Source organism: Pristiophorus japonicus, chromosome 3 (genome assembly GCF_044704955.1).
Source record: "Pristiophorus japonicus isolate sPriJap1 chromosome 3, sPriJap1.hap1, whole genome shotgun sequence".
Classification (NCBI taxonomy): Eukaryota; Metazoa; Chordata; class Chondrichthyes; family Pristiophoridae; genus Pristiophorus; species Pristiophorus japonicus.
In genome coordinates this window covers 141,941,609-141,952,039 of record NC_091979.1, presented here as the reverse complement: position 1 = coordinate 141,952,039, position 10,431 = coordinate 141,941,609, and the positions used below count along the sequence as shown (strand labels likewise).

Sequence of the window (10,431 nt, the reverse complement as noted above, 5' to 3'; positions counted from 1 at the left end):
AGGAAAAAAATATTGTTTTAAAGTATCATAGATCAACTAGTTTTAAAAAGAAAAATAAATAATCAAATGATCCTTCTGCATCCAGGCAGTAAATGGCACATCATGGATTGTTCTGCGGGGGAGTATTCCGAGAAACCGAATACTATGCTATACGGAATACTTAATTTGGATATAATGACATCTTGAAACATTGGTTAGCTGGAAATCACAAGGTTAAATATTTCTGCAGTAACAAACAGGCTCTTACTCCCTGTGTGGACAAGGGCAGGGACTGCAGGGAGGATGAGCAAACTGACCACAGTACCATGGGCCATTTAAGTGGGTGGAGTAAAATGAAACGTTGTGGCGGTAGGGTACAATATCATTAAGGGGATAGACACTGTTCTCTGCAGCCAAGAGCATGAGTCCTGAAGGCTGTGTTGCCTGCCCGGTGCCAGGGTTAATAACGGTGCTTCTGGGCTGGAGAGGAACTTGGAAGGGGAAGATCCACGTAGGTACTAATGACATGGGTCGAACAAAGAAAGAGATTGAAAAGCAGAACCACAAAGGTAATAATCTTTGGATTATTACCTGAGCCATGAGCAAATTTGAATAGGGTAAATAAGATCAGAGAGATGAACACGTGGCTCAAAGACTGATGTGGAAGAAATGGGTTTAAATGTCTAGTGTCCTGATGAATCAAATAACTAGGGCTGAAGAGAGGGCTTTAAACTAAATAGTGGGGGAAAGGAGGGTTCAGGTGAATGGAAATTAAAAAGTCAAAGAGCAGGGAGAAGGCAAGAGAGCAGGGTAGTCGTGGGGGAGAAGATAACCAGAGTGTGACAGGAAGGGACAATGTGGAATCAAAGCAGGGAAACATGGTAAAAAGAAAACTATAAAAACTCTTTTTCTAAATGCATGCAGCATTTGTAGCAAGATAGAGGAGTTGATGGCACAAATTGATATAAATGGGTATGATCTGATAGCCATTGCAAAGCTGTGGTTGCAAGGTGACCAAGGCTGGGAACTGAATATTTAGGGGTATTTGATAATTTGGAAGGATAGACAGAAACGAAAAGGAGATGGGGGTAGCTCTGTCAATTACGAAAGGGATCAGTGCAGTAGTGAGAAATGAATTGGCTCATAAGAGCAAGATGTAGAATCAGTTTTGGTAGAGATAAGAAATAAGGGAAAAGTCACAGGGGGCCTATAGACTATACCCACCAAACAGTAGTTGCACCATTGGACAGAGTATAAATCAAGAAATAATGGAGGTTTGTAAGAAAGGTACAGCAATAATCATGGGTTATTTTAATCTTCATATTGATTGGACAAATCAAATAGCCTTGAAGAGTTCATAGAGCTCAAGAGTTCAAAATGATTTCCTTGAACAGTATGTTGCGGAACTAACCAGGGATCAGGCTATCTTGGATCTGGTACTGTGTAATGAGACAGGATTAATAAATGATCTCATAGTCAAAAATCCTCTAGGAAAGAGTGATCATAGCATGGTTGAATTTCAAATTCAGTTGGAGGGTGAGAAAGTTGGATCTAAAACCAGTGTCCTGATCTTAAATAAAGGTGATTACAAAGGTATGAAGGCAAAGTGGACTGGGAAAATGGATTAAAATGTAAGATTGTTGATGAACAGTGGCAGACATTTAAGGAGATATTTCATGATTCTTAACAAAAATATATTCGTGAGAAGGAAAGACTTTTGAGAGAACCATCTGTGGCTAACTAAGGAAGTAAAGGATGATATCCAATTGAATACAATGGCATACAAAGTTGCAATAGAAACATAGAAAATAGGTGCAGGAGTAGGCCCGTCGAGCCTGCACCACCATTCAATAAGATCATGGCTGAGCATTCATCTCAGTACCCCTTTCCTGCTTTCTCTCCATACCCCTTGATCCCTTTAGCTGTAAGGGCTATATTTAACTCTTGAATATATCCAATAAACTGGCATCAACAACTCTCTGCGGTAGGGAATTCCACAGGTTAACAACTCTCTGAAGAAGTTTCTCCTCATCTCAGTTTGAAATGGCTTACCCCTTATCCTTAGACTATGTCCCCTGGTTCTGGACTTCCCCAACATCGGGAACATTCTTCCTGCATCCAACCTGTCCAGCCCTGCCAGAATTTTATACGTTTCCATGAGATCCCCTTTCATCCTTCTAAACTCCAGTGAATAAAGGCCCAGTTGATCCAGTCTCTCCTCATATGTCAGTCCTGCCATCCCGGGAATCAGTCTGGTGAACCCTCACCACACTCCCTCAATAGCAAGAACGTCATTCCTCAGATTAGGAGACCAAAACTGAACACAATATTCCAGGTGAGGCCTCACCAAGGCCCTGTACAACTGCACATGATTAGCAGGAGGATTGGGAATTATTTTTAAATCAGCAAAGGACTAAAAAAAATGAGAAGGTGGATTATGAAACTAGTGAGAAATATAAAAACATAAGAACTATAGGTATGTAAAAAGGAAGAGTAGCTAAAGTAAATGTTTGTCCCTTAGAGGACAAGACTGGAGAATTAATGGGGGAACAGGGAAATGCTAGAAACTTTGAACAAATATTTTGTATCTGACTTCAGGGTAGAAGACACTAAAAACATCCCAATAATAATCAAGGGTCTATAGGGAGGGAGGAACTTAAAACAATCACTTTCACTAAACAGTATTCAGCAAAATAATAGGACTAAAGGTGGAGAAGTCTCCTGGACCTAATGGCCTGCATCCTCGGGTCTTAAAAGAAGTGGCTGCTGAGATAGTGAATGCATTGGTTGTAATTACCAAAATTCCCTGGATTCTGGAGAGGTCCCAACTGTCTGAAAACCACAAATGTAACGCCCCTGTTTTTTTTTTAAAAAGGAGGCAGACAGATAGCAGGAAACTATAGACCAGTTAGCCTAACATCTATTGTTGGGAAATTGCTGGAGTCCATTATTAAGGAAGCAGTAGCGGGACATTTGGAAAAGTATAAATACAGTCAAGCAGAGGCTGCATGGTTTTATAAAAGGGAAGTCATGTTTGACAAATTTGCTCGAGTTCTGTAAGGATGTAACGAGCAGAGTGGATAAGGGGGAAACCAGTGGATGTGTATTTCCAGAAGGCATTCGATAAGGTGCCAAATAAAAGGTAACTGCACAAGATAAGAGCTCACAGGGTTGGGGGGTAATACATTAGCTTAGATAGAGGATTGGCTAACTAACAGAAAACAGAGTCAGGATAAATGGGTCAGTTTCAGGTTGGAAAACTAACTTGTGGGGTGCCACAGGGATCAGTGCTAGGGCCCCAAATACTTACAGTCTATATTAATGATTTGGATGAAGGCACCGAGTGTAATGCAGCCAAGTTTGCTAATGATACAAAGATGGGTGGGAAAGCAAGTTGTGAGGGGACACACAATTTGCAAAAGGATATAGACAGGCTAAGTGAGTGGGCAAACATTTGACAGATGGAGTCTAATGTGGGAAAGTATGAGGTTATCCATTTTGGCAGGAAAAATAAAAAAGCAAATTATTTAAATGGAGAAATTACAAAATGCTGCAGTACAGAGGGACCTGGGTGTCCTTGTGCATGAAACACAGTTAGTATGCAGGTGCAGCAAGTAATCAGGACAGCAAGTGGAATGTTGGCCTTTATTGCAAGGGTGATGAGAATATAAAAGCAGAGAAGTCCTGCTACAACTGTACAGGGTATTGATGAGGCCACATCTAGAATACTGCATACAGTTTTGGTCTCCTTATTTAAGGAAGGATATACTTGCATTGGAGGCAATTCAGAGAAGGGTCACGAGGTTGATTCCCGAGCTGAAAGGGTTGTCATATGAAGAAAGGTTGGGCTTATACTTATTGGAGTTTAGAAGAGAGGTGATTTTATTGAAACATAAGATAATGAGGGGGCTCAACAAGGTGGATGCAGAGAGGATGTTTCCACTCGCGGAGGATTCTAGAACTAGGGGGCATAGTTTCAGAAAAAAGTTTTAGAACTGATGAGGAATTTATTCTGAGGTCATAAAGCTGTGGAATTCTCTACCCCAAAAAGCTGTGGAGGCGGGGTCATTGAATATATTTAAGGTGGCATAGACAGATTTTTGAGCGATAAGAGAGTGAAGGGTTTATGAGGAGCGGGCAGGGAAGTGAAGTTGAGGCCAAGATCTTATTAAATGGTGGAGCAGGCTCGAGGGGCTAAATGGCCGCCTCTTCCGCCTAATGCTTAAAGCACCTGAACTGAGTAACATATGGAAGAGGATTGAGAAATCTTGCTTGAGGAATCAATTCCTTTTGCTCAAATTCATGAAAATAGAAATTTCAGCCCAGCGAGAGAATATAGAAAGGGGATGATGGATAACCGACGAGAAGAGAAACAAATACTGCTGTTGACCTCAAATAGGAATGTGGTAGGACCAAACTGCACCTCAGTAAGATCAATTGAAATCCCAACACTCATTCGTTTGAGCTTGTGAATGAATAAATCAATCAACAAGACTCCCCAGGCTGCCCACTGCATTTCTATTCACTCCAGAAGGCAGAAAATACCATTACCATCTCTGGCATGTGCTACTTGTGTGCTCATTCGGATTACCTATTCTCAAATTTACAATCCTCCTTGGTGTTTGCTTAATTCTCTTTGTATAATTGGCAAATTTTGTGTTCTCTATGCCCAAGTCCAGATCACCCATATATATGATCAAATGTGGACCTAGAAATTATTTCTGGATACACCACTTTCAATGTTTCTCCAGTATTATGAACAGGCATCACGCTTGTTCCACCATTCAGTTGGATCATGGCTGATCTATACCTCAGCTCCATTTACCTGCCTTTGATCCATAATACTCAGGAAGTAGTAGCAGAGATCAATACCAGGAATGTAGCTCCAAGAAACGGAGGTAGTGCAGGAAGAACATAACATAAGAAATAGGAACAGGAGTAGGCCATTTGGCCTCTCGAGCCTGCTCTGCCATTCAATAAGAACATGGCTGATTTGATCTTGGCCTCAACTCCACTTCCCTGCCTGCTCCCCATAACCCTTGACTCCCTTATCATTGAAAAATCTATGTCCACCTTAAATGTATTCAATGACCCAGCCTCCACAGCTCTCTGGGGTTGAGAATTCCAAAGATTCACTACCCTCCGAAGAAATTCCTCATTTCCATTTTAAATAGGCAACCACTTATTCTGAAATTATGCTTAGTTCTAGATTTCCCCATGAGGGGAAACATCCTCTCTACATCTACCCTGTCAAGCCCCCTCAGAATCTTGTACATTCTTCTAAATTCCAATGATTATAGGCCAACCTGCTCACCCTTTCTTAATAGACATTTAATGATCTGAAACGAGTTGTCAAGATGAGTGAGTTCATCTTCAAATGGCACATCCTATCAACTGCACCGCTGGCCTTATCTGCTGCTCAATTCACTACATCCCCATCACCCACCTACCAACAATCTCGATCACTTAGAACTCAATCCTAAAATGCATATGCTTTACCTTACCCTCTCACACTTTTTACAGTCACAGGCCTAACCTAAGCCTCTTTATAAAAGACTGAATTTCTCCAAAACTTGCCTTGCTGGTTTTCTCAGTGTTGATCCAAATATTTTTTAAATTGAGTCTATCGATTCCTGACCTGAGGCTAGTCCTGTTCCAATGTATACAAACTTTGTGATCAACTTTGTTGTTGCCTGGTCAGACCGCTTGCATTCAATGATGTATCACTTAAAATTTACAAGCTTTACTTTTGTTTCTGAATATGCCATGGTGAGTTTTGTACATTAATACAAAGAAAGATCAGGTATTAATAATGTATGTTTAATAATTAACATACCAAAGTATTACACAACTATTCAAAATAGTAAATATTTCTTTGGACATTAAGAGTTGATAGTCCATTCAAGTTAAAACAGTATTTAAAATAATACATTTAAAAATTAAATTTGTACTAAAAATGTATTTTCTTAAACAGGCAAAACTGAAACCACGGCTCAATGTTATGAAAAAAGCTGGCATTCTTTTTCCATCAGTCCTTTAAAAACATCATAATGGTGATTAAGATCCTTTTTTGTATGTATTTTATATTTAGTGCTCAATGCTCCATCAGGAGAGGATGTTGCATAAAAAACTGTGCGTATTCTGGAATGGACCAGTGCCATAGCACACATTACACATGGTTCTCTGGAAACATATAGATCATACCCAGTGCATATGTAGGGCAAACCATTTATAATAGCTCCTGTGGGACTATGATCCTCTAAAGGAAGCAAAGTTTTACCAATGTCGATTGTACCTGAAAAAGATTCTACAGACTTAAAGTGACAGTTAGGATATTTGTTATGATTAAAAGCACCACCACCTTGCCCGTTGGCAACTAGATCAATGCACACCATAACTGCATGAAGCAATGGATTTGGTCCATTTCTGCAGTCATGACCTACTGCGATAACCTCATCAGTGGCTGGGTTAACAATCACTGCACCGACTGGTTCCATCCCCATTTTCTTTCCCACTTTTGCTGCTTCGATAGCTTTTTCCATAAAAGTCTGCATCTTTACTTTCTCTTCAGTGTTAAAACGCTGGCCTCGGAGGGCTTCAGTCACTTGCTTGTTTTCATGGAATGATGTTGGCCAGTGTTGGCTAGCTGCTTCAAACTGAGGTCTGGTGAACGGTGGGTATGCTGGTATCTTGACCTGGAAAGGTTCTCCAAGTCCAATGCAATCAGCCTTTCCTTCAGGAAAGAGATCACTAAGAGACACGTCTCCATTTGGTACATCTGTGCAATTCAAATCCCTTAGTAGGCAAATGATGATTTCTAAAGGATGATTACTGTTCTTGTCCCTACAAGCTCGTACTCTCTTGATATGTGAGAGGTTGTTCAGTGGATAGACATCAGCCAGTTGTTTAACAAGACAAGATGTTTGTTTTTTATTGATAATAGGGGCTGCATATGCTTCTAGAAGTTCAACGTCACACGATTTTTCATCTGAAAGTACAGGCATCAACTCCCAAGTGAAAGTGCTGATTGCCCCTGTTTTTCTCTTTTTGCACTGTGGCTCCATTATACCTTTGACATCAGAATTGGGAGATTTTTTTACAGTGAGTCAGATGCTGAAGGGAATAGGAAAACAATTAAGCATCAGTTAAATCAAATTCAAAGGCAGCTCTAACCTTTCCAATAATTATATCTTCTGTTCTCAAATAGATCATTTACAAAGCAGTAGCCAAAAACATGCAAGCCTTTCATGAATCAAGAATCCACTTGGAATGTACACAGATTGCTAAACATTGAAGCCCTTAGTTAGCAGATGCTAAAATTTAGTAGGTTCTGTTTTACTTCAAAGTATATCGGTGTAAAATATCTACTTGCTTTTATTCTTACGATTTTATTTCATTTTACAAAATCAAGTGCTCATCATGGTGAGGAACGAAACACTTTCCAATTTGCTACAAAGTATTAGCATCAAGTATTTTAGTTGGGCTGTTAGTACTTGTATTTCAAACTAAGCAGCAAGTTAACATCAATATACCATGTATATTCTTCAGGATATATTTCACAGTACATCTGTGTGTTCTTTAGCACGATACTTATTGAGCAGCGGGAAAGCAAGTTATGAGGAGGACGCAAAGAATCTGCAAATTATATAGACAGGCTAAATGAGTGGACAAAAATTTGGCAGATGAAGTACAATGTGAGGTTATCCACTTCGGTAGGAAAAATAAAAAAGCAAATTATTATTTAAATGGGGAGAGATTACAAAATGCTGTGGTAGAGGGATCTAGGGGTCCTTGTACACGAAACTCAAAAAGTTAGACTGCAGGTACAGCAAGTAATTAGGAAAGCAAATGGAATGTTGGCCTTTATTGCAAGGGGGGTGGTGTATAAAAATAGGGACTTCCTGCTACAACTGTACAGGATGTTGGTAAGACCACAGTTTTGGTCCCCTTATTTAAGGAGCGATATACTTACATTGGAGACAGTTCAGAGTAGGTTCACGAGACTGATTCCTGAGATGATGGGGTTGTCAAATGAAGAAAGGTTGAGCAGGTTGGGCCTATACTCATTGGAGCTAAGAAGACTGAGAGATGATCTTATTGAAATGTATAAGATTATGAGGGGGCTTGACAGAGTAGATGCAGAGAGGATGTTTCCTCTCGTGCGGGAATCTAGAACTAAGGAGCTTAGTCTCCGAATAAGGGGTCGCCCATTTAAAACGGAAATGAGGAAGAATTTCTTCTGTCAAAGGGTCGTGAATCTTTGGAATTCTCTACCCCAGAGAGCTGTGGAGGCTGGGTCATTGAATATATTTAAGGTGGAGATAGACAGATTTTTGAAGAATAAAGAGTCATGGGTTATGAGGAGAGGGCAGGGAAGTGAAGCTGGACCCATGATCAGATCAACCATGATCTCATTGAATTGCAGAGCAGGCTCAAGGGGTCAGATGGCCTACTCCGGCTATTTCTTATGTTCTTGACTGTATAATGTGCTAGTAAGGGGCCAGAGAAAGAAACATACACAAGTAATAGTGATTGATCATACTATAATGAATTATTCCTAGTCACCATGATACTATGGGATTTGCATCCCTTATGCTGTCACTTTACAGAAGGAAAAATGACTGACATGGACATCATGAACAGTGTCAAATTAGGTGGGATCAGGTAGAGAAACCTCAAAATTGTTCGTAGTCTTAATACCTAAAGTACTGAACCGTTGCAGAGCAGTAATCAATTAAGCTTGAATTACACAGCCAATACTATAGAAAACCAATCAGAGGAAGTCGTGAACAAATTATAGTGGCTGCAGTAGTGTTCAGGTTTGGTTGCTGAGATACAAAGGAGATATCCAAGTACTGGAGGCAGTGCAGAGAAGACCCACAACACCGATCCCGTGTGTCAACGGTCAAAGTTATGGGGAAAGGCGGGAGAAACTTGGGCTTTTCACTCGAGAAAGGAAACGTTTGAGAGGTGTACTTAGAGAAAAAGATAGTTAAAGGAATGGAAATGTGAAATTGAAAATATTACTTTAAATTGTGAGAGCAGAAGTGGACACAGGTTCAAACTAGTAAACAGTAAATTTAGCACCGATATCAGGAAATTATTCATACATGTCTGATCAGCACTTGGAATAGATCTGGAGATCGAGTAATTGAGGTGAAAACCCTGGTATTATTCAAGAAACTATTCCATACTGCAATGGGAAGGGGGGTCTAGAGTCTTTAAGAAAGGAAGAACCAAAATGGGCCATACAGTCCTCTCCATCCAGAGTTACCTTACGTGCATTGTACTCCCTATTGCAGAGTTTCAATGGCCAGACTCTATTATCTTCAATATTAGAATGGACGAGGGAGGCAGAATGAATGCATTGATACATACAATCATAGAATAGTTACAGCACATTAGGTGGCCATTTGGCCAGTTGAGCCTAATGCTGGCTCTCTGCAAGAGCACTTCAGTTAATCCCACTCCCCCACCCTTTCCCCGTAGTTCTGCAAAAAAAAAATCCTTGCAGGTAATTATCCAATTCTCTTTTGAAAGCCACAATTGAGTCTGCCTCCTCCACCCTTTCAGGCAGTGCATTCCAGATCCTAACCAGTCGCTACGTAAAAAGGTTGTTCATCATGTTGCCTTTGGTTCTTTTGCCAATCACCTTAAATCGGTGTCCTCTGGTGCTAGACTCTTCCGCCAATGTGAACAGTTTCTCTATCCTGTCCAGACCCCTCATGATTTTGAACACCTCTTTCAAATCTCCTCGCAACTTTGTGTTCCAGGGAGAATAACTCCAGCTTCTCTAATGTATCCACGTAATTGAAGCCCCTCATCCCTGGAATCATTCTCGTAAATCTTTTCTGCAACTTCTCTAAGGCCTTCGCATCCTTTCTAAAGTGCGGTGCTCAGAATTGAACACAATACTCCAGTTGAGGCCAAACCAGTGTCTCATCATAAGGTTCATCATAACTTCCTAGCTTTTCTAGGCCCATATTTAAGAAGCCCAGGCTCCCATATGCTTTATTAAACACTTTCTCAATCTGCCCTGCCATTTTCAACGATTTGTGCACATGTACCCCCAGGTCTCTCTGTTCATGCACCCACTTTAGGATTGTACCCTTTAGTTTATATTGCCTCTCCTCATTCTTCCTATCAAAATATATTGCTTCACACTTTTCTGTGTTAAATTTCATCTGCCATGTTTCTGTCCATTCCACCAGCCAATCTATGTCTCCTTGCAGTCTATAAACATTTCATAATAGTGTTGCAATACCAGCTGGTAACCAAGGCAACATCCCGCTGGTGTTTTCAAATAAAATACCCAACACGGGGCCCTGGATTGCTGATTTGTTTTAAACAAGGTGCTGATCGCGGGGCGGTGGCTGCAGGTGACTGTGTCCTCGCTGGCTGTAAAGCGCTTTGGGTCATCCGGTGGCCGTGAAAGGCGCTATAGAAATGCAA

At 40.6% G+C, this 10,431-nt stretch overlaps 1 protein-coding gene across 8 annotated transcripts in view; it reads right to left on the bottom strand.

Moving 5' to 3' along the window:
* Positions 1 to 5,866: 5,866 nt before the first annotated feature.
* The window catches only part of adat3 (adenosine deaminase tRNA specific 3), a 70,437-nt gene continuing 65,872 nt past the window's right edge, over positions 5,867 to 10,431 (bottom strand). For 5 of the 8 annotated variants that reach the window (XM_070875855.1, XM_070875859.1, XM_070875854.1 and 2 more), the window contains exon 2: positions 5,867 to 7,092. In XM_070875855.1, coding sequence (XP_070731956.1) covers positions 5,979 to 7,043 — 1,065 coding nt within the window. In that variant the 5' untranslated portion in view covers positions 7,044 to 7,092 and the 3' untranslated portion in view covers positions 5,867 to 5,978. Of the gene's footprint in view, positions 7,093 to 7,511; positions 7,917 to 7,951; positions 8,197 to 9,631; position 10,431 lie in introns of those variants that run through there. The other 3 variants (XM_070875853.1, XM_070875857.1, XM_070875856.1) reach the window with 3 other exon arrangements.